Source organism: Elgaria multicarinata, chromosome 5 (assembly GCF_023053635.1).
Source record: "Elgaria multicarinata webbii isolate HBS135686 ecotype San Diego chromosome 5, rElgMul1.1.pri, whole genome shotgun sequence".
NCBI lineage: Eukaryota > Metazoa > Chordata > Lepidosauria > Squamata > Anguidae > Elgaria > Elgaria multicarinata.
The window spans coordinates 133,564,373-133,591,982 of NC_086175.1; the positions used below are offsets into that span (position 1 = coordinate 133,564,373).

At 44.2% G+C, this 27,610-nt stretch overlaps 1 protein-coding gene across 6 annotated transcripts in view; it reads left to right on the forward strand.

Moving 5' to 3' along the window:
* Positions 1-27,610, forward strand: part of FAM168A (family with sequence similarity 168 member A) — a 219,641-nt gene that overhangs the window by 39,910 nt on the left and 152,121 nt on the right. For 5 of the 6 annotated variants that reach the window (XM_063127283.1, XM_063127287.1, XM_063127282.1 and 2 more), the window contains exons 2-3: positions 2,649-2,746; positions 10,938-11,108. In XM_063127283.1, coding sequence (XP_062983353.1) covers positions 11,038-11,108 — 71 coding nt within the window. In that variant the 5' untranslated portion in view covers positions 2,649-2,746; positions 10,938-11,037. The remainder of the gene's footprint in view (positions 1-2,648; positions 2,747-10,937; positions 11,109-27,610) is intronic. The other variant, XM_063127286.1, reaches the window with a different exon arrangement.

Sequence of the window (27,610 nt, forward strand, 5' to 3'; positions counted from 1 at the left end):
TTAGATTTTGAAATTTTCTTATAACAGTTGGTAAAAAAAAGAGAGCCAAGGACAAAGATATCACCATGAATGTTAATTCTATAACTTCTAATTATATTCAACGAATATGTTAATGGGAGTTTATGGAGATGAGAGATAACCTGATCAGTCCTATCCTGCACTATCTCTCTCGGCCTTGCATCTCTCTTAAGCGCAAAGATAGAGAAGTTCAATAAATAGAAAATTTGGGGGAGATGGGAGTAGATCTGAACAAGGAGGAAGAGTCTGGATATAAATGCAAGGGATTTAGAAAGTGAAACCAAAAGTGAACAGAACATATTCATAAGAACATAAGAAGCACCATGCTGGATCAGACCAAGGGGGTCCATCTAGTCCAGCACTCTGTTCACACAGTGGCCAACCAGCCATCGGCCAGGGAACAACAAAGCAGGACATGGTGCAACAGCACCCTCCCACCCATGTTCCCCAGAAACTGGTGCACACAGGCTTACTGCCTCGATTACTAGAGATAGCACACAACCATCAGTCTTGTAGCTGTAAGCATATTTCTTGTAGATACATGCAATCCTTTCATCAGTAAACCCTAATAGTATTGTAAAAGGATGTGAAGTAAGATATGCCCAGCTGTAATTTCTTTTATCCAGGCTATTGATTTTATAACATGCATCTTGGTTCCAAGGGTGAGGCAGTTACTGTGGTCCAAGAAGATTGAGCTTGGGTTAGTACCTTGAGAAGCAACCTATAACAGAGGGTAAAGAGCCAAACGTAGGAGCGACAGTGTCAAAACTAGTCGGGCAAAGGGGAAGCCTTTATTTTCTGGTAGGTTTCTGCTGGATGCCCAGGGCTGGCTGCTGATCTGATCCAGGATATTGATAAGACTGCTGCCTGATTAGGTTTATTTATTTATTTATTTATTGCACTTATATACCGCTCCCATAGCCAGGGCTCTCTGGGCGGTTTACAGAAATTCTAAAATTGAGATAAAAACAAGTATACAAAATTTAAAATTTTAAAACACAGAACATACACACATGAAGCATTAAAAACCGTTAAAAAAAACCTAAACATGTGGGTGATTAAGATGTGCCGCCATATGCCTGGGCAAAGAGGAAAGTCTTAACCTGGCGCCGGAAAGATAGCAGCATTGGCGCCAGGCGAGCCTCGTCAGGGAGATCGTTCCACAGTCTGGGCGCCACCACCGAAAAGGCCCTGTCCCTTGTTGCCACACTCCGCGCCTCTCTCGGAGTAGGCACCCGGAGGAGGACCTTAGATGTTGAACATAGTGACCGGGTTTATTCACGTCGGGAGAGGCGTTCCGTCAGGTATTGTGGCCCAGCAAAGTCTACAACCGCTTCATCTGAGCAGATAAGCTGCTCCTGATGGGCCCACTTCAGCATCCATGAACAGATACTGACAGGAAAGTCCTACTGCTCCTGTAGTGGTAGGGTTGGGCATTTCACAGTTAAAAAAAAAAAAAAAATGCTGGTCAAATTTCATTCACGTACTGTGAAATAACAGTTATTTTTAATGCATTAACTTGCTTGGAAGAACAGAAAACATTTTGGCTTTCCCCACTCTCTGCATGTTAATATCTTCCTTGTGGCAGTGTTTATTGTGTTCTACTTCAACCAATGCCTTCAGTTCTTGCAATAACTACTGATCTTTGCCCTAGATCTGAGTCCAGTCCCACACAGAGTAAACCCCTTGGTTCCTTCAGCAAGAAATGTGAGGGTGGTTGTGGACAGCAACTCTTGCTGCTGTTAACTACATTACCAATAGAAGCTTTGCTATACTGCCTGATGTGCCCTTGACTGGGCTTTGGGGAATGAAATAAAAAGTAAACTGCCCACCTACACAGTGGCATTCCTATCATTATGGAATATTTGACAGTAGACCATTGTGTCAGCCCTAGCCACTGCCTCCAAATCCAAGAACCTGGATTCTAATCTAAGTGCTGGTATCTAATATATTTCTTACGAACTTTGCCTCATTTTAACTCCTTTTCGATAGCTGAAATCCATTTCCCACATCTTGCTCATTTTAGTTTTGGTCAGTGATTAGTTTTGGTCAGTGATTTTTGGTAGGCTGCTGTATTATGCCTATTGAGACTCTTTCTCAAGGTGTCTTTTTTGTTCTCCCAGGAGTCTCTTCATTTTGTAGGTTTATTTGTGTGACATCATTAAAATGTGGGAAGGTTCTCTGCCTTAATTGCACTGCTTGTCTGTCATGAGTTGCTCAAAGGAAAATAAGTAAGGTAGCCAGTATCTTTCTTGGCAAGGCTCCTATGCCTTTAACAGCTGTATGGCAACCAAAAATTCTGCAGGTGAAGCTTTTCCCCGTGTGGATTTGCATAACCAGCAGATGAAACTTTCCTCGTGACTGCAACTGTTAAAAGCATGGAAAGCTTGCCAAGAAAAAAACTGGCAAGTCTAAGATTAAGGGACATCAAACTCTTCTCAGTAGTTGATACCAGTTACGCTACCACCCAGACTTCCAGATAAGGTTATAGTTCTTCATAGTTTTGCTCTTTCTCTTATTCAGGCTGTTTGCTGTCTGTGAGAAGTGAGCTTAACCAATCACTTGCAGCAGTTTTAGTTTTCTGTATGTCTTAATATTGCTTATACCATTATTTTTGTTTACCACTCTAGAACTGTGGAATGCTGTGAAGACCCCACCTGCCCCACAGTCATAGACGGAATACATTTGGGACTATTTTCAGCTGAAGGAAATACTGCACCTATAAAAGGTACCAAACTAAAAACACTATCCTTCAGTTAAATTTCACCCAGTTCTATTTCCAGACCCTAGAACCTGAAATACAAGGTTGATGTAGAGACAGGCACTGTAAAAATGTGAAATATTTATTGGATGCTTTGAGATTATAGTATGCAATAAGAAGGGAGCATATTTTGCCTGGAATGACAGGTGAGCACTACAAATGGCAGCACTCGCTTTCAAACTAGCTGCAGTTTTTATTTTGCATTGGTAACTTTGTCTGTAGACTTTCAATAATTGTGAAGGCCTGGATAAAAACCCAGAAAAATAATTATTATTATTATTATTTATTTATTTATTTATTTATTTATATAGCACCATTTTTTTCTGAAAAATTGAACAATTTTGGATAATGAAATATTTTCTTTTAGAATAATAAACAGAATGTTTAAGGCAGGGAGTTCATGTATTGCTACTCAGCTTTTGCTCCCATAAAATGGTTTCTACAAACAATGTAATAGGAAGACTTTTGGGGCCAATTCGCACACAACAGTAAATCATGGGTGTGCCATGCACAGTTTGCCCTGACTGAGGAGGAGTGAGCAAGAATGCCGCCTCTTGTGTGTTCCTCCGTACTTTAATTAACAACTTATGGTGAGTCATAGGTTGTGAGTGTGATGTGCAAACTCAGGGCGCTGGGTTGTTTACAGGCTAAAAAACTGTTAACAACAAACCACAGTCTGTTATTATGTGCGAGCTGGATCTTATAGGAAGACTAGAGATGTACAATTCGTGGACATTTTGAAGTAATACAGCGTGGGGTGGGGGAAATCCTGTCTGTAAGATTCCCAGCATAGTTGTTTCTTCCATATCTTATTGAAATTATTGATCTATTTTACCGGTAGATATTTAGGGGTGTTCCAAATAGAAGGCCTGTGAAAAAAAATCAACCCGGAAAAAATACAGAAGGGGGGAGTTTTCCCCCATTTTTTTTTTCTGAGGATGCTTTTGGTATTTCCTGGAAAAAATGAACCACTTTGAATTATGAAATATTTTCTTTTAGAAAGATGAGGGGAGTTGCTTGATGGAGAGGTTAAGCTGTGGTTATAGGCATCGGGCGTAGTACGACAAACGTGGGGAAGGAAAATGGCAAACATGAGTACCTAGCAAAGTTGGGCAGTGGAACATTAGACTCTATACCTCCATGGGTTGCTGGGAAAAATTGCGCTGGCTTTCTCCTTTTGCTCTGCAGGGAAAATGACTTTAGCTTAGCTCATCTATTTGCTCTTCAGATCTCCCTTCTGAGCCCCTGTGGATGACGTGACCTGGTAGCTAGCACTCTGTGTGAAATCAAACTCTGCGAAGCACTGTGGTCTAAATTCTTTCACTGTGTGGATTTATATTTGCTTAATTTTTTTTTCCTTTTTGAAAAGAAAAGATTTTCTGAATGTTGTTGCAAGGGCCAGATCCAAACAGAGGACTACATATACATCTTCAAATCTAGTGCAAAATGAGAAAGCTAAAAGGCATTATTGAATGGATCCTGGTGGGAGACCAGCTTAGTGATTTCCTATTTCTTAGAAAACTACACCAGCTTTCCCAACACCGTGGCAAATCTTTAAGTGTCTCGGATGAGATTAGAACAAAAGCTTTGCTCCCTTGTACCTGCTTTTTCATGGCGCCTTCCCATTGAGCATGTCCTACATAGTTCTGCCTTCAAAAGCCTGGCTGGAAGTAGCGGCTGTTACTTCTGATGTATAATTTACTGCTTTTTCCTGGCGCGCCAACCTTGTTTGTATTGGTGTTCTCTGTGTATAGCCTGCCGACAATTTTGCAGGCTGAACATGCTGTGCTGAATATACCTGGATTTCTGTGAAGTGCTCTTCATTTGCAAAGTTTAGTTAATGAGCTAGGTCGTCTCAGCCCATGAATGCTTCCTGTTTCCCTCTGGCCTTCCCTTTGTAAATAGAGGTTTACTTTGGTGTAATCCTATGAATTTCCTATGACACTGTTTCCTTAGTAAAACATTTAGGAATCGTTATCTAAATGAAATCGTCACTCATCCTTAGAACGGGAGTTTGGGGCACCTATAGTTGCTCATGTCACTCTTGTGTTTTTTTAATGCCATGCTGTCATGAAATCTGAATGATTCCGAGCATTTACAAATTATTGTGATTAAGTGCCTCCTTCAGGCATGCCCCATAAAAGCTGTGGGTCAAAGAAACAAGCCTTTGTTATTTAGTAAGAGGCAAATTAAGATTTCAGCTTTGTTGGCAAGTCCTAATTTAAATTTTAGATAGCTTATGTGGGCGAGCCTACTGAGATGCAATGCCTTGGAGAGAGCTGAGTGAATCCTAAAGCTTGAGAAACCTTTAAGTCAAGTCAAGGTGGAACATTAAATAAATCTGCCTAGGGTGTGTGTGTGTGTGTGTGTGTGGAACAAAGCTATAAAAAGGACAGGAAAGACTCCTGTAACCAGTTGGTGGCTTCTGTGGATTTCCATGTAGGGGACTGAAGACCCTGTGGAACTAGTGTGCTTATCCTTTTTGTATCTCCTATCACACATGCATTATGTACACAAATTATTTTAGGCATTGACCTTAATGTGTCAAGCAACCTTAAAGATTTGGGCTGCTTCACATTTCAGGCTGCAGGTTTCTGGGTTGTTTCATAACATGAGAACCCAGAAACTCTGGGTTGTTCATGGGTTAAACAACTGTCATAAAGGGTGTTCCATTCCTCATATAACGCATGCCACTTTTTTTACAATTTTCATCCCAAAGGAATGATGTGACCACATAAATGGAACTAGTATAGGCTTTATAAATCCTTGTTACGTCACTGGATCACTCGTGTCAGTAGTTGTAGAATCAGACTCACTTCTTAGGGATCACAGTAAATTGTTGCAGATTAAGATAGAAAACCTCCAGAACAATACAGGTAAGTAGCTGCAGAGCCAGGATGGTTGCAGAGTGAGGTAAGTAGCTGCAGGATCAGAGAGAATGCCCATGTCAGGGGTCTCCAACAAGGTGCCTATGAATAATAATAATAATAATAATAATAATAATAATAATAATAATATACTTCTTACCCGCCTCTCCAATTGGATCGAGGTGGGAACAACAGCAAGCATAAAATACATAAAATACTGATTAAAAACATGGTATACACTGTTTTAAAACATCCTAAAAGCATACTAAAAATATCCTAAAATTCTACTGAAGGGGTCCTTTCCCCCTTTTTTTAAATACACGTGCATGGATTTGTATGAAAGCCTATTACACATAAGTTTCAACAAAAATGGATCAAATATCCAAATAGATATCCGTTTGAAGGTAGCTTCTATACGCCACCCATTCAAATTTTGAAAGCGTTGTAAGGTCTTCAATCCACTGCATTATAGTAGGTGAGCGTTTATCCTTTCAATATTGTAATATCAGTAGTTTAGCTGTCTAAGGGGTGCAGTGAATCCATTTATGCTGACCATTTGATAATTTCCCATGAAGCAGATAAATAATTTAAGAGGGTGCAGCTCAGTGAATATGACAGTCTCTTCCAGTACAAAATTTATCTGTGTATTACCTGCTGCCCCAAAGAAGTAACTACTGGACATTGCCAAAACATGTGTTTTTAAAAAGCATTAGCTGTATTGCAACACCAGGAATTATTAGGCAATCATTTTAAAGAGACATTGCGGGTTCCAATGAAACAAAAGTGTTTGCCGAATAAGATGTAACCTAAGATCCATAGATACAACAGGTACACACAAAACCATCAATCCACGGATTACGCATTTTGTGGTGGTGCCCCCAGCAGTTCTTCAAATTCCCAAATGAACTCATGGGTCTGAAAGGTTGGGGACTCCTGGCCTGTGTAGTGATGCCCACCATAGCTTAGTTGTAGAACCAGGATGATCTGAGTTTACCATGGAATTGAGCAAGTCTTTTCTTGTACCGTTGTCTTTATGCTTTCCTGACTGCTGCTGATTACACTGGAAAGTCTCTACTCTCTTTTCTAGCAGCCCGTCTTTGGTCTACTAATGAGTCCACTGCTCTTTTCCTATGGCAACCTCCGATGATTTCTCACAACAACCCAACAATAAACCATGTGCAAATTGTTGGGTTCCACGTTGGTTGTTTAACCCATAAACAACCCAGAGTTTCCTGGTTCACATGTCATGAAAGAACTCAGGAACGTGGCATTCTTGGATTGCTAATTGAAAGCAGAAGCGACAAGTATGCGGGAGTTAATACACTTGCTGCTTTGCTCATCTCTGGCAATTGCGGTGTGATGTGCAAACTGGGTCTTTGTGTTAGGAAGAGGATTGGCAGATGGGAGGACAGGTTAGGTGAGTAGTGAGTAACGAGGATACGGTTATGTAGGAACAGGTAAAGCTAGAACGAATCAATATGAACTTTGCTTAAAAGTAGGCCTTGAAGGGCGGGGGGGCTTAAGAGTAAAGAAGGGAGGGTGCTGCTGGCACAGGAACCGGCCTGGCCAAAAGCGAAGAGGCACGAATGGAAGCCGGAGACAACAGTTGATGAACTTGAAGTAAGTGAGAAGAAGGGATGCGGAGGTGGTGGGGCTTTAAAGCAAGAGGTAGAAGCTTGAAGTTGATGGGGAGTGACACGATCATAGCAACAGCAGAGAAAAATGAGCTTAGAGGCATTCTGAACTGATTAGAGCTGTGGAAAAGGCAGGAGGGAAGACCAGGCAGAGGATGTTGCAGTGGCAGAGACAAGAAGGAATTTGAAGGAGAAAAAGGGTCCAGCTACTTTCACAAGCTCAAAATAAACAGTGTGGCCCTATTCAGGGCTAAGGGAAATATTTTAGATTTCTAGGGGCCAGAGAGAAATTTTTAGAAGGCCGAGGAGGAACAACCCAACTCGGGTTGCTCCAGTAATGGGCAAGCAGATTAATGGGTTCAAGAAGAAAGGGGTAGGTAGACAGAAAAAGGGCAGGCCTGTGAGACTGAGGAAGTCTTTGTTACTGACTGGATAGCGCTTGTTCATGCAAGCTCACTTGATATGATTAATGATGCCAATGAGGAGCCAAGAGTCTGGAAAGATCTGATGGAGTGTACCGAGGCCATGGACTGCCAAAGTTCTGTCTCCTGCTTTTCCTTGCTGATAACATCATTGTTGCAAGTAGGGTGAGGAATGTAGTTGGGTGATTTGTTGTAGATGCAGTTGATTATCATTGACAGGAGGAGAAAAAAAATTCTCAGGTACTGGCAGGTCAAAAGCATACCTGGATGTACTATGTACACACACTGTGTGTACCTAGGGAGGTTGTGGGCTCTCCCGCACTAGAGGCCTTCAAGAGGCAGCTGGACAACCATCTGTCAGGGAGGCTTTAGGGTGGATTCCTGCATTGAGCAGGGGGTTGGGCTCGATGGCCTTGCAGGCCCCTTCCAACTCTGCTATTCTATGATTTCCTAAACATTAGCACTTCCAATGGGCAGTACAGAAATGTTGCCATCTTGTAAACAAGGGAGCGCTGGACGGAGCCCATGATGAACCTGGTTTTCTTCTAGTATGCCTAGATCCCATGTACACGGAAGGCAAGGATCCTACCCATTCCTATTAACCCTCGACCGTAAGACAAGAAACAGGTAAAGGAGACCTCACTTTCTCTAAACTAGAAGAGACCTAATTTGCCTGAGTTAGAGAGTTGGCTCAGTGGAGTTTTGTAGGCCAAAGGATGTCTTAGTAGTCCATTGTGTTTTCCAAAATAAAATTCCTAATCATTGTGCATTCTGTATAGAAGATCAAATTATCTGAAATTACTTTTTAAAAAGCCTTTAGGTTTTTCAGTGTAATTTTCATTGTCAATTCAATATTCTTCATTGCTGTGGCTCCTAGGTAGGAATATCTTTTTTGTAGACTGCTGCTTCTTTAGTTTCCCAGCAAAGCAGCTGTTGGAATTTTGCCAAGTTGTTAGCCCCAAGTGTCTCTTTGCTCTCACATGTAAGAAGAAATAGTCCTGTCAGATTTGTTTAATCCCTATTTTTAAGAGACAAAGAAATTAGTTCTGTCTAGACTGTAGAGCTCTAAAGTTTCTGCTTTTAAAGAATGGCTTAATTTGAGGATTCCCCTCTACTCATTCTCCTTCCTGCAAGAGGCCTTGGAGCTGTCAAACATTTTTTAGCTGGATTAAGGCTGTGTAGTTTGATTATTTTATCAGAATATTTATAGCCTTTGCACTTACCAAAATAGTACCCAAGGTGGCTAACAACATTCAAAGAACAATAAAATAACATTAGCAAAACAACTACCGTATTTCTTCGATTCTAAGACGCACTTCCCCCCCCCCCCATATAAACATCTCTAAAAACGGGGTGCGTCTTAGAATCGCAGGTGCGATGATTATTCTTAGAATCAACGCTCTTTTTTCTGTTGGTGGTACTGAAATTAGTGTGCGTCTTACAATCGATGACGTCTTACAATCGAAGAAATACGGTATTTATTTCTGCACTTCTTTTAGACTGTCCAGTAAATGAAGTAAATTAAAAATGTAGTACAAACAAGAAACAATGATGAACACACACACACACATGCCGTGAATAATTGGAGAGTACAGGAAGAGTTAACACTCCTCCCTCGCACCCACTGGTTCTCCTCTATGAATGTTCTAGCATCCAGGTTTTGGAATTCAAATTTGTTGAGGTGGTGAGTAATTCTGTCCTCCAATAATAAAGAAGATGAGTTCTTTTTCCCTTTAAAAATTGAGTTCATCCTGGTGACAAGATTGGAACTTGCAAAACTGTCTCCTGCTGACTTCTATAGATTAAGTCTGATCAAAGGAAGGATCACATTAAATTTAAACAATAGCTGGTCCTAATTAAAGTTCATGCTTTTGAATGGGGCAGGACTCTTCTTCAGGCTGTATGTTTCTGTGACGGAACATTTGGGCGGGGGTAGGTTCCCCATGTTTGGTGGCTTCTTCTGGGTGTGCATTGTCTTTCTCTCTCGGCCATGGGGGAGGCTTGTCCACGGTGTGGCCTCCCCACCTGTTCTTGCATGGAGCACGTCAGTGGTTCTTGCTCAACTGACAGCAAGACCCTTCAAGCCTATGGCTACAGTTAACTAAGGCTCCTCACGATGAAGGTGCCCTTTCTGGTTGCCATCACTTTGGTGCATCAAGTGAGTGAATTGTGTGCTCTTTGGCACGATCAACCATTTTGGACGTTCCACAATGCTAAGGTAGTCTTGTGCCCTGACTACTCTTCCCAAATAGTTAACAGTTCCATCTTGCTCAAAACATAGTGTCACCATCTTTCTATCTTCAGCCTTCCTCCCCGTTGGAAGTCAGACTTCATTCCTTCAACATTAGGAGAGCCCTATCGTTTTATACAGAATATCATTGTTCAGAGCATCCTCTCACCTGTTCATCTGTCACTTTGGCCCAAAGAAGGGATGTTCTGTATCTTCCCAGCACTTTGCCAAATGGGTCATGTCAACACCCTGCTTACCAACGCACATGGTTTCTGACCCTTGTACAAGTATGGGGCTATTCAGCGAGGGCTTTCCCCAAGGGCATTGTGCTCCAACAGCTGTGCAGTGCTGCAACTTGGGCTCAGTCGTCTTCTTCTGTCAAACATTACTGCCTCAACTTCAGGGCTTGGCAACATATATCCTTTGGCAGGGCAATTCTCTCTAAAATTTTGGTGTGCCATCTCCTTCCTCCGGTAAGTCTCTTGCTTTTCAGTCACCCATATGTGTGTGTCACAGAGACTACACAGAACAAGGAGGACAGGTTGCTTACCTGTTACTATGGTTCTTCAAGTGATCTTCTGTGAACTCACACAACCCAACCCCCTCTCCACATCAATGCCTCGTCTTCTTTTATTTCTCTTTTGTGGCAAACTCAAACTGAGAGGCCAGCGGGAGCTATGACTGGAGTACGCGCAGAGGAGCTGCTGTGACTTCCACCTAAAGTTTGTCCAGCTATAGTATGTTCGGAATGACTGTTCTAATGCAGACGTGTAGCTCCCAAATGTGTGAGTTCACAGATGCTTGAAAAGCCACAGTTACAGGTAAGCAACCTGTCCTTACAGTCCAGTCCTCCTGTTAGAAGCCAATTTTAGTTACAAGCTTTATGTTTTTGTTAGATTATTTCATACTTGCTCTTGCTCTCAGGTGTATCCTCTGCACTTGATAATTTTCATCCTGACAGTTTGCCCTGGAAGGTCATCTTGTTGTCACCTCTGTGTGACTTAGTTCTTCAGATACCTACCCCAAGTCTCCGTGAGTTTCTTCTGCCTTGAAGGACAAGCTGGAAAAGCCAGAATTACGCATTTCTGCCTCCCATGAGCTGCAAATGTGGCTAGTAGCGGTTTGGCTGGTTTACCACAGAAATGTTCGCCTGGGATCAACTGCTGCTCATCCCAGGTGAGTGGCAAGCTGCAAACCTATTTTAGCAATCTTTGGCCTTCATAAACCCGAAGATAGCAAGGAGGAAAAAGCCAGCCAGTAAAAACAAAATTTAAAAACACAGATTAAAACACAGAAGAATGAATAATCTCAGTTGGCTGAATGCCTATTTAAATAGGGTTCAGTCTGTTGGTGGAAAGTCATCAACAATGAGATAGATAAGAGCCTTCCGAAGTCTGGTTGCAGCCATTGAGAAGGGCCCTCCTTTGAATTCCTGCCAAATGCTCATTAGATGTCGGCAACAGAGAAGGCCCTCTCCAAAATATTCAACACCTGGGAAGGTCTGTATGAGAGAAGGCTTCTCCCACGTGTTTCCCGGAAGCTTATGTCTGGCCATTGTTGGAAGTGGGATGTCAGACTAAATGCATGCTTGGTCTGATATCTTAGGGCTGCTCTTATGTTTTTGGGCATTCCATCAACCCAAAATTACTGTCACATTTATTTATTTATTATTTATTTATTACATTTCTATACCGCCCAATAGCCGGAGCTCTCTGGGCGGTTCACAAAAATTAAAAACATTCAAAGTATAAAACAACAGTATAAAACCATGATATAATTATGGTTATTTTAATAAAACCATATGATAGGCCTCATCTAGAGTATTGCGTCCAGTTCTGGGCTCCACAATTCAAGAAGGATGCAGACAAGCTGGAGCGTGTTCAGAGGAGGGCAACCAGGATGATCAGGGGTCTGGAAACAAAGCCCTATGAAGAGAGACTGAAAGAACAAGGCATGTTTAGCCTGGAGAAGAGAAGATGGAGGGGAGACATGAGAGCACTCTTCAAATCCTTAAAAGGTTGTCACACAGAGGAGGGTGAGGATCTCGTCTCGATCCTCCCAGAGTGCAGGACACGGAATAATGGGCTCAAGTTAAAGGAAGCCAGATTTCAGCTGGACATCAGGAAAAACTTCCTGACTGTTAGAGCAGAACGACAATGGAATCAGTTACCTAGGGAGGTTGTGGGCTCTCCCACACTAGAGGCCTTCAAGAGGCAGCTGGACAACCATCTGTCAGGGATGCTTTAGGGTGGATTCCTGCATTGAACAGGGGGTTGGACTCGATGGCCTTGTAGGCCCCTTCCAACTCTGCTATTCTATGATTCTATGATAAAATGCAATATAAAAGCTCAACCAGATAAAAACCGCAGCAATGCAAAATTACAAATTTAAAACACCAAGTTAAAATTTATTATTATTATTATTATTATTTATTTATTTATTTATTTATTTATTTATTTATATAGCACCATCAATGTACATGGTGCTGTACAGAGTAAAACAGTAAATAGCAAGACCCTGCCGCATAGGCTTACATTCTAATAAAATCATAATAAAACAATAAGGAGGGGAAGAGAATGCAAGCAGGCACAGGGTAGGGTAAACAGGCACAGGGTAGGGTGAAACTAACAGTATAAAGTCAGAACAAAATCAAGTTTTAAAAGCTTTAGAAAAAAGAAAAGTTTTTAGCTGAGCTTTAAAAGCTGCGGTTGAACTTGTAGTTCTCAAATGTTCTGGAAGAGCGTTCCAGGCATAAGGGGCAGCAGAAGAAAATGGACGAAGCTGAAAGAACTGGGTGTGTTTAGCCTTGAAAAGAAAAGGTTGAGGGGAGACATGACAGCAGTCTTCAAGTCCTTTGTCACACAGAGGAGGGCCAGGATCTCTTCTCCATCATACCAGAAGGCAAAACATGGAATAATGGGTTCAAGTTACAGGAAACTAGATTCCGGCTGGACATCAGGAAAAACGTCCTGACTGTTAAGAGTGGTATGACAATGGAACCAATGACCTACGGAGGTTGTGGGCTCTCCCACACTAGTGGCCTTCAAGAGGCAGCTGGGCAGCCATCAGTCAGAGATGCTTGAAGGTGGATTTCTGCATTGAGCAGGGGGTTGGACTTGATGGCCTTATAGGCCCCTTCCAACTTTTACTGTTCTATGATTCGAGGTGTCCAACTACGCACACCCTTGTGCCAAGCCCAGACACATAGCACTGTGCTCTGCTCTGCAAAGCTTGGACACCATCCTTTTGTCTTCGCACTCAGTGGCCAGAGTATCACAAAGTGGGAGCACGTTCACGCCTTCGTATGCGTTTCGACAGAATTTATTTACAGACTGTTAAAATTCTGGGAGAATAAAAAGGTCTTCACCTGGCGTCTAAAAGCATATAATGTAGGTGCCAAGCGAACCTCCTTAGGGAGCTCATTCCACAGCCGGGGTGCCACAGCAGATAAGGCCCTGCTCCTGGTAGCCACGTGCCTCACTTCCTTTGGAATTGAGGCAAAGGAAATTCCATTTCCTTTGAAACATCTAAATTAATATCTGTTTACTACCTATCAAATCCTGGCTGGTCAGAAGTCAGAATATTTGCTGCAGCAGCTGTTCTCCTATGAATTGCCCCGTGCTTACATTTTTGCTTCCAGCACGGTCTTTCGCTGGGAGTTTGGTATAGAGATTTTCTAGCAGTGGCACCACTTTCAGAGGGAAAGCCTTTCCAAGGAGGCCCACAAGGGCTCGGGTTTAATTTATACAATTTCAAGAACTCCTAGGTTTTCTAGGTATGCTGTTTTTATAACACATTTTATTAGGTTGTGGGTTTTATAATTTGATTTTAATGGTTAGCTGGTATGTTGCCTTGTGTACATGGTTAAAACTTTAAAGAGATAATGACTTGACATGTAATGGTTAAGTGTTGTTTTATTTAACCCATGGCTTGTTGCCCTACCCAGATGATCCAACAAACTGTGGTTTACTTTCTCAATCCCTGAATTGTTTGTTTGCCTCTCCTTCACCCGCTCCTTCCCTCTGTATCAAATGCTTTTGCAGTGCTATAGCACCGGTTTGTACAGCAGCTGGTGTGGTTTCCCCCCCCCCCCCAATACACTCACAAACTTGCCCCCGCTCTTGCCTGCTTCCTCTAGCCTAGCAAAACAACCCATGGTTCTGGGTTCATATGTAATGACAACACATGGGTTAAACAAACTAGAGTTCACAACCCAACAACAACCCATGGGTTCTTTTTCTTAGTTTTTCCTGGTTAACAAACAATGCTTTGTTTGTCCAGAATCAACAACTCATGGGTTAAATAAACCATGAGTTATTGTTATGGAGATTATTAATATGGACTTTCCCAAAAATTACAAAATGAGTTGAGAATCATTAGATCTCAAAGATGAACTCTGTCCTTTATTTGCTTTGCAGTTTCTGTCATCGGTGTACCTTGTCGCTATATTTCCAAGCAAAAATAATAAAAAAGAGGATTAGAATGCTGCTGAAAATGAAAATCTGGTATTATAGAGAGATCCTGGGCAGTAAAATAATGACTGACAACCACATGTAGTCTTTGAACTGTGTGTTGCACCTCCCCTGTCCAGTGATTCCTCCCATTGCTTTGCTTTTGCATAAAAGCTTCCCATTTCATGACCCCTAAGCCCATTTCCCTCAGTAGGAAACCCATGGGGCCAGACCAGGCCCCCTGTGCCTCAGACTTTACCTCTTCGCCTTCCATGCCAATGACCATTTTCTCTGTGGACCATTTTCTCCCACTCATGGTGGCTTCCAGAACCTTAGTCCTGTCTGCCATGTTACTTCTGAAAATGAACAGAGCCCAAAGAGCACCTCACTGCATACCCCAAGTACGGTTAAACACTTGAGCTGTTTGTATACGTTCTTACACATATAAATTATTACACCCAATACAAATTCTTAAAGACAAGTTGCAAAAGTGTTTAAAGCAGAAAGTGTTTAAAGCAGAATAGCCAGTTATCTTAACACTCAAGGTTATATATCATAAGCATAACAAATTACATTTACATATAGCTGAATTCCTAAACCACAAATGGAATAAACTCCTTGTTGGGTTCATATATTTTTTTGATCTGCAAAAGAAGTTGCGTTCTTGTTATATGTTCTTGTTATGACAGGAATCCGGTAAATTAGTCCTGTTTCATCCTATACGATTTCTTCAGATAAGCAATCTTATAATCTGTAGAGCGAAGAAACAAGCACTTCATATGATAACAGAAAGGGTGCCATGTTACTTCCTACAGTGCATGTGCTGTGTCATGAGACAATGTGCCAGCCAGAACTGTGGTGCTGGAGGAAGCCATCAGTGAGCAGCTGGTATTTGCCCCAGAGTGCCAGGTCAGGAGATGAACTAGCCCATCTTACAACATTTGAACACACTGCCTTTAGCCATGCGCCTCAAAGCCTAATTTAATGACGTCTCACAGAAGGTAAGTGTTCAGGGTGTTGCTCCTGCATTGGCTGATTTCCGTTCCGCGAGGGGTGCCCTCGGTTTGAGCATTCCCTTCCTCCCAGGCCTACATCTCTTGTCATGCCAGCGCAACATCCTCGGGTGCCTTTTCCCTTTCAGCTCTGTGAAGGAATGACTGAGCTGTTCTCCTCAACAGGACATTCATTGCCTTCCAGAGAGCTTTGCTGTAATTCAGTTATGAATCATTGCTTTATTTGTCATGTCAAGCTCCAGGAGGATGGTTTAAGTGCTTTTAGTCGGCAGTAATTTGAGGCACTCTGCCAGGATGCGTTCAGCTGTTGCCAGAGCTGGCAGTGGCTGCAGCTGATATGGGGATAAAAACACATTCTGACTACAGATGAGTTCAGTGGCTGCTGGAATTCTGCTCGGTTTTGCACGTGGCGGGCAATAAGTGGTAATTAACAGGCATATATGAATTGGTTGGCTTTTTCCTTCAGGATGATGGAGGTGCCGGGAGAATGTGTGTTCGTCTAAGAGTGTAAAAGTGATTTCCCCCCTCCTCCAGTGTTGTTTTTTTCATGTTATCAGAATGTCCATCTCAGGAGAAAAATCTTTTTATATATATATATATATATATATATATATATATATATATGCCGTTCAAAGAGAAAGCTTTAGATTATGGTTTAGTTCCTTGAAGGCAATTGAAGATGGTCCAAGGAAGATGTCAGGGAGTTTAAAAAAAAGAAAGAAAGAAAAACACCTGAAAGATTATTCGTGCACATCCAGATGCTGGTTTTAAATTACAGGCTCTCTCTGAAGTCCCTGGGTAGAACAATAGTCTTTGGTTTGGTATTTAAAGGAAAAATTGCTTAGAAAAGGCCTGCAGTCCCCTGGCTAAGTAGCCAGGTGTATAAAGGACAGCAAACCTGTCCAGTCTTCTAACAATGAAACCACTACTACTATAGAACATAATGAACATTCTAGTCTTTTTATACTCAAGAAACCCAGGCCAAAAAGGAAACCTACTTATCTCCATTTAGCTCCTATGGAACATTGCCCCCCATCTGATCCCTGATGCTCGCAAGCTGTTAATTAGCTCTGTACCCTGAGTGCCCCTCCCTATTCTAGCTAATAACTGTTTTTAAAACTCCAAAATGGAATTAACCCTTAGCTTGGAACTTTATTTGGTGCCATCACTATTCCAACACTATTCCCATCCCAAAAGCTTGTCTAGGGGTTGTTTAATTGATCATGGCTAATTATCTACACATCTAGGACAGGCTTACCTGAATCTAGACATTGATGGCCTTCAGCTCAGGGTGGGTTGAGGTTGAGAAGTTGGTGCCCAAGATGCAGCAAGCAGAGCGTGGTATGCTCTTGACCAGAAAAGGGTAGAAGGTCAGGTTTCTTGTCTTTTCACTAGGCCTGGCCACATATGCTTGCTCGGCCACCCACCTCTATTCACTTCCTGGGCCTGGAGGTAGTGACCGGCTGGGGATGATGGGAGTTGAAGTCCAACACATCTAGTCAGAGAAGGCTAGACTCCTGAATAACTTGTACTCTGGGAGGGTGGCACCAGTGGGATCGCACTAGATATGATGGGGCAGCCATTTAATGTGCTTCCAATCTGCATATAATACTGGTGGGTGTGATTGAAACATCGAAAGGGATACATGGGTGAACGGAGTTGAACCCTTCCCCTCTCCTGCCTTACCTTCTTAACCTCCACCACCTCAGGTGCTTTTCTTTCAGCCGGAAGTATGGTAGAGGAAGAGTTGAGATGTTTTCATTTGTTGCAGATACATGAATAAGCAAATGTATTTGCCCCCATTACGTCTACTTTGTTCCTTGGTCTTCTGGCCCAGTGAAATTGCTTACTAGGAAGGTATTGGGCAAGAACTTGCCCCCTGCTAGTAGCTGTCCAGCTCCGCTCTGGATTCAGTGGATGACCATGGTCAACTTTCCATTTCTCACTCCCTAATCTCATGGTAGGAATGTTAAGGATTTGTTGTATGGCTGGGTAGGCATGTAGAAATGATGACGGAAAATCCAATCAGTCTGTTACTGTGTTATAATACTCTGGGAGCAGACTTGGCGCTGCTTTTAGCCATGCATTAAAGTTACGTACAAACATGCTTCTGGTTTCCGAATATTTACTTCGGAATATTCATTTAGAGTGTTAACAAATCAGTCATCAGCATGGAAGACCCAAAGTATAACAGGTTAGTTCCTGCCTTCTTACATTTTCAGACTTGAGAGATACATAATTTATAAACCTGCCTTGCAAAGTGCAACACGAAATATGAACTATTCTCCTGATTGCCTCATCAGGACTTTGAGCAGGTGTGCACGATGTGCTAGGCACAAATGACATAGATACACCTTTTTCAACCGGTTTATTTTGTACTATCTATTATTGATGAAAGAAGAACACTGCTGAATTTGCTAATAATTCTGCAGTATCATTATTCTATGGCTTGTGCAATTCCAAAGAGAGTCTCTCCTGCTCCCTGCCCTTTTCTTTTGAAAGACACACCGATATTGGTCATCCATGTTACCTCTGTTCTCTTAAGACCATTATTTCTTTACCAAATCCTCGTTGCCAGCTGCTAAAATGGAAGGCTAATTTAAAGAGAAACAAAAAGGAGTGCTTGCTCAGTTTTGTGGAAATATGAGACTGCCTCTTCCCTAAGTCCTGGGCTCAGAGAGAAATGGAGTTGTTTTCCATCCTTCTGCACTTTTAGGGGCATTTCCCCAAGTGCCTCCAAAGGTCAGCATGGTCAGAGGCAAAACCCTATGCCCCCCCCCAAACATCTGCCTTCCAGAGGAATCATGGCAGGAACAGAGTCAGAAGGAAGCACAAATAATGGCTCATTACCAAGGCCAGTCAAAAAGTGGGGATCCTTGCTTTTGCGTATTCAGAAGTACAAAGGCTTGCATCTCAGATTGTGAGAGCCAGTGTGGTGTAGTGGCTAAACTGTTGGACTGGGAGTCGGGAGATCCAGGTTCTAGTCCCCACTCAGCCATGAAACCCCACTGGGTGACTTTGAACCAGTCATGGACTCTCAGCCCAACCTACCTCACTGGGTGGTTGTTGTGAGGATAAAGTGGAGAAGAAGAGGATTATGGATGCCGCCTTGGGTTCCTTGGCGAGCACACACCGAAGAGAGTCCCGGGGAGATGACACCGCGGGGGAGAGCGAGAGGCAGGAGCTGAACTCGTCCGCCGCATGCACGCAAACGCAAATACAAACACACCGAGGGAGAAAAGTGTTTTGCAGGAGGAGCCGCCGCCGGGACGCGCCAGAAGAGCCGCCGGGTGGGAGGGGGGATTATTCGAATGGAAGAACACGCGAGGGGGAAGCGGCCAGAGCAGCGTCTTTGAATGGGGTAAAGATTCTTCCGCAGGTGGCGCTGCCTAGCTCACAGTACACACAGTAAAGAAAGAGGCACTTCTTTTAGGTTACGTCTTTAAAAAAGGCACACGGGAGCGCCTTCGCAACAACGTGTAGATCTGCCCCTAATAGAAGTATCGCTCTAATAATGGATTTTGACATTTATCTTATGGCCAATGTAGTTTACCTTTTACTTTTTGTGTGACTTGAAGAATACCAAATCTACCCGTTCCAACGGTGGGATCCTACACTGACAGAAAAGGATGCTCCTTGATCCAGAAATGTCACCAGAAGCATTAAGTGTCCTCTGTGGATTGGAGCACTTTTTATTAGCTTAGGCTGATATGCCAGCTGCAGTCCTACCTGGAGCGAGATAGCCTTGCTACACTTATTCATACTCTGGTAACCTCCCATTTGGATTATGGCAGGCTGTTCATTCATTCATTTCATTTTTATGCCACCTAAAAGCCAGGGCTCTCTCTGGATGGTTCACAAAAATTAAAAACCCAAATGCGACGTAATATACAATCTTTAACCTATAAAAAAAATCTTTTAAAAAACAGGCAGAAACAAATAGCAATAAAATAGCACTGTTGATGTGGGTGTGCCTCCAAAAATGATGCAGAATCTTGAATTAGTTCAAACTAAAACCCTGCAGGATTGCTAATTGGGACTGGATGATTTGATCATATTACACCAGTGCTTCATCATCTCTGCTGGCTTCCCATCTGTATCTGAGCCCAATCAAAGTACTGGTTTTGACCCCCAAAGCCCTTAATGGTTTTGAGAACAAGTTAGTTGAGGGATTGATTCCTCCCACATGTACCTGTCCGGATTTCAAGATAATCTTTGGAGGCCCTTCTTGGGGAACCCCCACCATAGAATTATAGAATAGTAGAGTTGAAAGGGGCCTACAAGGCCATCGAGTCCAACCCCCTGCTCCATGCAGGAATCCACCCTACAGCATACCTGACAGATGGCTGTCCAGCTGCCTCTTGAATGCCTCTAATGTGGGAGAGCCCACAACCTCCCTAGGTCACTGGTTCCAAGTAAGGTGCAGCTGAGGGTTCCTGTGGGGAGGGCATTTTCAAGTGGTGGAGCCTGCCTGTGGAATGCTGGTCCTAGAGAGATTCACCTGGCACCTGTTTTGTGGTATTTTTAGTGACAGGTAAGAACCTTCTCATTTTCCCAAGCTTTTAATGTTTTATTTATTTACTTATTACATTTTTATACTGTCCATCAGCTGAAGCTCTCTGGGCAGTACACAATTAAAAACCATAAAATATAACAAGTATAAATTCAAAACATTAAAACGTTAAAAAGGCAATATAAAACCGGCTACATTAAAAACCAGGGAAAGGCTGTGTAAAAAGCTGTGTCTTCAGAAGGCGTTTAAAACATGTTATGTTTTCTGCCTCCTGAACCGCACGAGGGAGGCTTTTCCAGAGGTTGGGTGCTACTGCACAGGTTTAAGATTAGTTTAAAAGGATCCTTGAGCTCTCTGAGAGTTTTGCAACATTGATCTTATGCTCTGCTGCCTGAGTTTTTATGCTATGTCATATTTCTTGATTTTATTGTTCTTCTTTGTGGTCTCTATGCGTCACACATATGGGCTCTGCGCCTGCGCAGGGCCAGCTTCGGAAACTTCTCTAGCTGAAAGTCTTTTAGGTGGGAACCCCTCCCCCACCGTCCACTGAGCATGCTCAGGGGTTCCCGCCTAATCCCCTCAGTTCTCTTCAACCGCCTGTGGGTCAACAGCGTTTGGAGACTTCTCTGTGGTACTGTGATTACCTTAGCTGAAAAATCTTATATTTTTCCTTCTTTTCTCATCTCTCCAGTTTTCTAACTTTTCCTATCTATCTATCTGTCTGTCTGTCTATCTATCTATCTATCTATCTATCTTGTTTGTTTGTTAGTTTGTGTTGGTGCCTATGGCACATCAAGGCCTTTTCAAAAAGTGTTCCGGCTGCGGACAGAAGATTTCGCAAACAGATGGACACTCTCTGTGTTTGCTTTGCCTGGGGGAGACTCATGTGGTAGAGTCTTGTGCCTTTTGCTTGAAATTTTCAAGACAAGCACGAAAAAACCGCGCAGATCGCTTCGGGCAATCCTTTGGGAAAAGGCGTTGGAGGCAGTAGATAGACCGAGACCAACTCATGTTTCTACATCTCCTCATAAAATGGAGACTATGCACCAACCTCCTCCAGCACGGAGTGAAGCCTTAGCGGTTCTCCCCTCCTCCACCTCCTCTCAGTCCGCATCCACAAGGGTGGCAAAGAAGATTTCTAAGAGAGCCAGAGAGCGGTCTGAGGCAGAAAACCCTCAGAGGAAAAAGGGCAAACTCAAGAATAAAAATGGAAAGAAAAAGTCGTCGAAACCGACCTCGTCGGTACTGAGAAGCCCAGTACCGAGCACTTTGCTACCGAGGCATGCGGCAGGGCATAGAAGCCCGATATCGAGCCTTTCACTGCAAAGGTCTCCTCCGCAACCGATAAGCCCGATACCGAGGCTTTCGCTACCGAAACTTTTCTCGATACCGAGACGGGCGACACCATCTTCGCCACCGGTATTGAACCCTCCGCCTCAGGCAGAGCGCGTTATCGGCTCGGCGGCACCGTCTCCGCTACAGATCATCACGATACCGACAGATAATCCTAGCGTAAGGGCATCGATCTCAGAAGGCAAGACTAGAGGTTCCTCAGTGGATAACACCTTGGCAGATCGGGGCCCCTTATCCCCTCGATACCGAGAACAGCCTATACCCATCGATACCAACGGACTGCGATACCGATTACCCCAGCAACCGTCGGTTGATACCGAAAACTATCGGTACCGACAAACGCTTCCTTATGGATACGGTCGCGACCGTTCACCGGCTTCAACTCATTCAAGTCCTCAATATATGACCTATGGCGAACGGCCAATGTCCCCACCGAGAATGCGGGATTTTTACGCTGACTGGCAGCCTCCCCAGTATCCTTCGTATTATTATGAGGATTGGAGACACAGAAGGCGCCAAGATTATTATTATCAGCAATCCTCTCAGGAACGCCATCACGAACCGTACCCGCGTTTTCGACAACCACCCGTCCACCCCCCACGGAGGATGTCAGGGCTATGCCTCCACCGCCTCAACCATCGGTACTGAGGCACGCTCCGCAACCGAAGCAAACATCGGTACCGACCGCGATACCATCCCAAGCGCTACAGACGTTGCCTGCAGCAGGGATGAGATTGGATGCTCCATCAGAGGAGGAATACCAATCGGATTCCTCTCAAGAGACGTCACCAACTCCATCTATCCCTTCACCGGATGACTTGGTGGTTACTGCTGACGTAGTGTCACTGTCAGAGGATCTGGCGCACTTTGCAGATCAAGTGCAGAGAATGGCTAGATCTCTGGGGATTGAAATGTCCCAACCCATAGAGAAGCTAAATGATCCAGTCTACGATGATGTATACTGTGAATCGGCTACACCAGCAGCCATCCCATATTTGCCAGTGCTACTACGCACAGCGCAACAGTCATGGAATCTGCCCTCCTCTATGCCACCAACATCGAGGAGGCTAGACAATATATATAAGATCCAAGAGAAAACAGCCCCTTTTCTCTTCACGCACCCAAGACCAAATTCGATTATTGTGGAAGCGTCTCAAGGACGCACTCAGAGGAGGCATAATGCACCCGTTGACAAAGAGGGCTGTAGACTGGACGGCCTGGGGAGAAGGATCTACTCTTCGACAGCGTTGTCTCTTCGTGTCCATAATTACCAAGCCACAATGGCGAAATATCAACTCTTCTTATGGGAGAAGATGGCATCTCTCTCGGGATACTTGCCAGATGACCAGAGGGAACTGGCGAATGTGTTTTATACTGAGGCTATGAGACTGTCTCGGCAACAACTCAACACGTCACGTCACGCCACTGACTGCTCCTCAAAGGCCATGATAGTGTCAATTGCGCTTAGAACACACGCGTGGTTAAGATCCACAGGATTATCTCAGGAGGCACGTACTCGCATAGAGGACTTGCCGTTCGACGGAGAGGGCCTTTTCCACTGTTCCACTGACGAGACAATGGAAAACATCCAGAAGGCCAAGAACACGGCCAAGAAAATGGGAATTGGGCAACAGCAACAGATGCAAAGAGCATTTCGCCCAAGACGCTGGCCTAGAGCTCAACAACAGTTCCAGCCCAGGCAGCAACAACCCCAAGATCGTGCACCTCTGTACCAAACCCAAGGTCAGTACAAGAGGCAGCAATACTCTGGGCGCTTTAAGCAGAACAAAAGCAAGCCTGAGTCAAATCAAAGGCGGCGCCTTTGACTGTCTTATAATATCAACTACCTCACCTAGATTTGGAGACATCCTTGCCCCTTTCTATCATAATTGGACCACCATCACCACCGACATGTGGGTCCTGAACAACATCTCATGGGGCTACAAGATAGAATTCACCACCACCCCTCCCCTTGGAACCGCAAGGTTCTCACCACCTACAGACGCTTTGTTGCAAGAGACCAAGTCTCTATTAGAGAAGGGTGCCATAGAGCTTCTATGATGCGCTCTAGGATGTAGGTTCTACTCCCGCTACTTTACGGTTCCGAAACGGGATGGGGGCCTAAGACCCATTTTAGACTTTAGGGATCTAAACGAGTTCATCAAACCTAAAAAATTCTGAATGAACTCTTTAGAAAATATCTTACCTTTCCTCTCCCAACGGGACTTGTTCACATCCATCGACCTAAAAGACACATACTTCCACATCTCGATACACTGCGATCACCGCCAATTCCTCCGATTCATAGTAGGGGAAGACATTTTCCAATTTAAAGTCCTTCCTTTTGGTCTGTCTACTGCCCCCCGAGTTTTCACAAAGTGCATGGCACCAGTGTGCGCCTTTCTGAGAACTCGAGGGGTGGAGATTTACCTCTACTTGGACGATTGGTTGATAGTGGCAAATACAGAACAAGAAGCCACTCACAACACTCACCTTACCATCAATCTCCTTAACAAATTAGGTCTTTGCATCAACAAAGAAAAATCAAATTTCCATCCTACCCAAAGAATAAAATTCCTCGGAGCAGTTCTGGACTCAACCCGCTCCAAGGCTTTCCTCCCGGAGGACAGGGCTTCCACATTAGTGACACTCACACTCAAGCTCTTTCACTCCAAAACCATGTCTGCTTTCCAGGTGCAAAGACTACTGGGTTTCATGGCGGCTACTGTCAGCGTCGTTCCTTGGGCACGCCTACACATGAGGCCTCTGCAATTGTGGCTCCTGCGGGAGTACGACTATACAATGGACGCTCATCGAGTGAAATTGTCGCTCCCTACCAACGTGAAGGACACCCTCCTTTGGTGGACGGAATTGTCTAATATCATGAAGGGCTTGGACTTTAGCCCGCCACTGCCATCTCAACATCTGATGACAGACGCGTCTCTTTTGGGCTGGGGAGCGCACTGAGGAGACCTTACCATACAAGAACGTTGGAGCCCTACCGACAGGAAGAGACACATAAACGTCCTGGAACTGATGGCCATTCAAAAGGCACTGCATGCCTTCCAGCAGACCTTGTCAGGACATGTAATCCAAATCCATACCGACAACATGGCTGCTGTTTGGCATATAAACAAACAGGGTGGAACGTGGTCTATAGACCTGATTTCCCTAACCTTAGACATTTGGCACTGGGCAATCGCCCACGACATGGCCTTATCGGCTATTCATATCGCAGGCCAAGACAATATATTGGCGGACGACCTCAGCCGCACCTTTGTGGACACAAACGAGTGGCAGATGAAACGGTCTGTACTCAACGTGATTTTTCAGGCATGGGGACAGCCTCTAATAGACTTATTCGCGTCACCAGAGAACGCCATCTGCAGCCAATTCTGCACGTGGGCGGGTCATGGGAATGCATCCCTAGGAGACGCCTTCGAGAGGACGTGGACAGGACAGCTCCTGTACCTTTTTCCCCCCATACCACTTCTATCCAAGGTGATTCTGAAGTTGCGCATAGACAACGCCAACGCCATATTAGTAGCGCCTTGGTGGCCAAGGCAGTCGTGGTTCACTCTGCTACTCAAACTGTCCTCAGCGGAGTTTATCAAACTGCCCCAATGCCACAATCTCCAAGGGGAAGGGACTCATTCTCCATCCAGATGTCCGGTCACTGAACCTCATGGCATGGAGGATAAGGCAGCGTTAGACAACCAATCCCTGCCTGCTGACGTGTGGGACATTATTCTAGCAGCTAGGAAACCTGCTACTAGAAGATCATACGCCAACAAGTGGGAAGCCTTCTCTGCTTTTGCCCTCAGCAGAAATGAGAACCCTTTCTCAGCATCAATAGCCATGGTGCTTTCTTTTATTTTTTCTTTATTTAAGAAAGGACTCAAGTTCTCGTCACTCAGAGTTTACCTGGCAGCAATTTCTGCTTCACACCATTGGGTTCAGGGCTATTCGATCTTCACTCACTCATTAACTAAGAGCTTCATGAAGGGTATGAAGAACACCATTCATAGAATCATAGAATCATAGAATAGCAGAGTTGGAAGGGGCCTACAAGGCCATCTAGTCCAACCCCCTGCTCAAGGCAGGAATCCACCCTAAAGCATCCCTGACAGATGGTTGTCCAGCTGCCTCTTGAATGCCTCTAGTGTGGGAGAGCCCACAACCTCCCTAGGTAACTGATTCCACTGTTGTACTGCTCTAACAGTCAGGAAGTTTTTCCTGATGTCCAGCCGGAATCTGACTTCCTTTAACTTGAGCCCGTTATTCCGTGTCCTGCACTCTGGGAGGATCGAGAAGAGATCCTGGCCCTCCTCTGTGTGACAACCTTTTAAGTATTTGAAGAGTGCTCTCATGTCTCCCCTCAATCTTCTCTTCTCCATGCTAAACATGCCCAGTTCTTTCAGTCTCTCTTCATAGGGCTTTGTTTCCAGACCCCTGATCAACCTGGTTGCCCTCCTCTGAACACGCTCCAGCTTGTCTGCATCCTTCTTGAATTGTGGAGCCCAGAACTGGACACAATACTCTAGATGAGGCCTAATCAGGGCTGAATAGAGAGGAACCAGTACCTCACATGATTTGGAAGCTATACTTCTATTAATGCAGCCCAAAATAGCATTTGCCTTTCTTGCAGCCATATCGCACTGTTGGCTCATATTCAGCTTGCGATCTACAACAATTCCAAGATCTTTCTCGTTTGTAGTATTGCTGAGGCAAGTGTCCCCCATCTTGTAACTGTGCCTTTGGTTTCTATTCCCTAAATGTAGAACTTGGCATTTATCCCTATTAAATTTCATTCTGTTGTTTTCAGCCCAGCACTCCAGCCTATCAAGATCACTTTGAAGTTTGTTTCTGTCTTATTTATTTTATTTATTTATTTATTTATTAATTATTATACTTATATACCGCTCCCATAGCCAGGGTTCTTCCAGGGTATTAGCTATCCCACCCAATTTTGTGTCATCTGCAAATTTGATCAGCGTTCCCTGCACCTCCTCGTCCAAATCATTAATAAAAATGTTGAAGAGCACTGGGCCCAGGACTGAGCCCTGCGGCACCCCACTCGTTGCCTCTCCCCAGTTTGAGAAGATTCCATTGATAAGTACTCTTTGAGTCCGATTCTGTAGCCAACTGTGGATCCACCTAATAGTTGTTCCATCTAGCCCACTTTTAGCTAGTTTGTTAATCTGAATATCATGGGGCACTTTGTCGAAAGCTTTGCTGAAGTCAAGATATATGACGTCCACAGCATTCCCACAGAGAATATCTGCTTGGGTTGTTCAGACTGTTAAATTAGCCTATGAACTTGCTGGCCTCCTGTTGGAGGGTAGAGTATGTTCCCACTCTACAAGAGGAGTGGCCATTTCTACGGCTTTTGAAAGAGGAGTCGCCTTGCCAGACCTCTGCAAAGCGGCTACCTGGTCGACACCTCTGACCTTTGCCAGTCACTACCGTCTGGACATCAGAGCGCGTAGAGACTGTGCCTTTGGGCGTGCCGTCTTATCGGTAATCCTTTGAATTTTCATCCATCACCTGACACCACCCACCTCCGGTAAGTCAGCTAGTTATTCGCCCATATGTGTGATGCACAGAGACCACGAAGAAGAAAGACAGGTTGCTTACCTGTAACTAGTTCTTCGAGTGGTCATCTGTGCAGTCACACAACCCTCCCACCATCCCCACTATGGTGTCATTTGTTTTTGATTACCTGGTGGTTCACCTCAGTGAGACTGTTTAGGCGGTTGAAGAGAACTGAGGGGATGGGGCGGGAACCCCTGAGCATGCTCAGTGGACGGTGGGGGAGGGGTTCCCGCCTAAAACGATTTCAGCTAGAGAAGTTTCCGAAGCTGGCCCCGCGCAGGCGCAGAGCCCATATGTGTGAATGCACAGATGACCACTCGAAGAACTACAGTTACAGGTAAGCAACCTGTCTTTTCTTGTTGTATTTTAAACTTCTATCAGCCGCCCCCAACCTGCTGCCCCAGATGTGTTGGACTACAACTCCCAGGATTCCTGAGCATTAGCCATGGTGGCTGGGACATGCTGGCAGTTGTAGTCCCACACAGCTGGAGGGCATAGAAAGCTGCCCAGAGAACCTTGTTATTGGGTGACATAAATGAAATAAGAGTACTTGATGAGTAAAATAGACTCAAAACTTCAGAAGCGTATTCACAGTCTTTCATTTCTCATTAACTCAATATATCAAGGATTTTCAAGGGCTGACTCATTTCTCCATGTTTCAGCTGGAGGATCCTCATCAGCCGTCAGTGGATCTCTGCCATGTGAAATATACTGTTTAAATTGCCTGCTGCTAAAGTGATCAAAACTACTGTG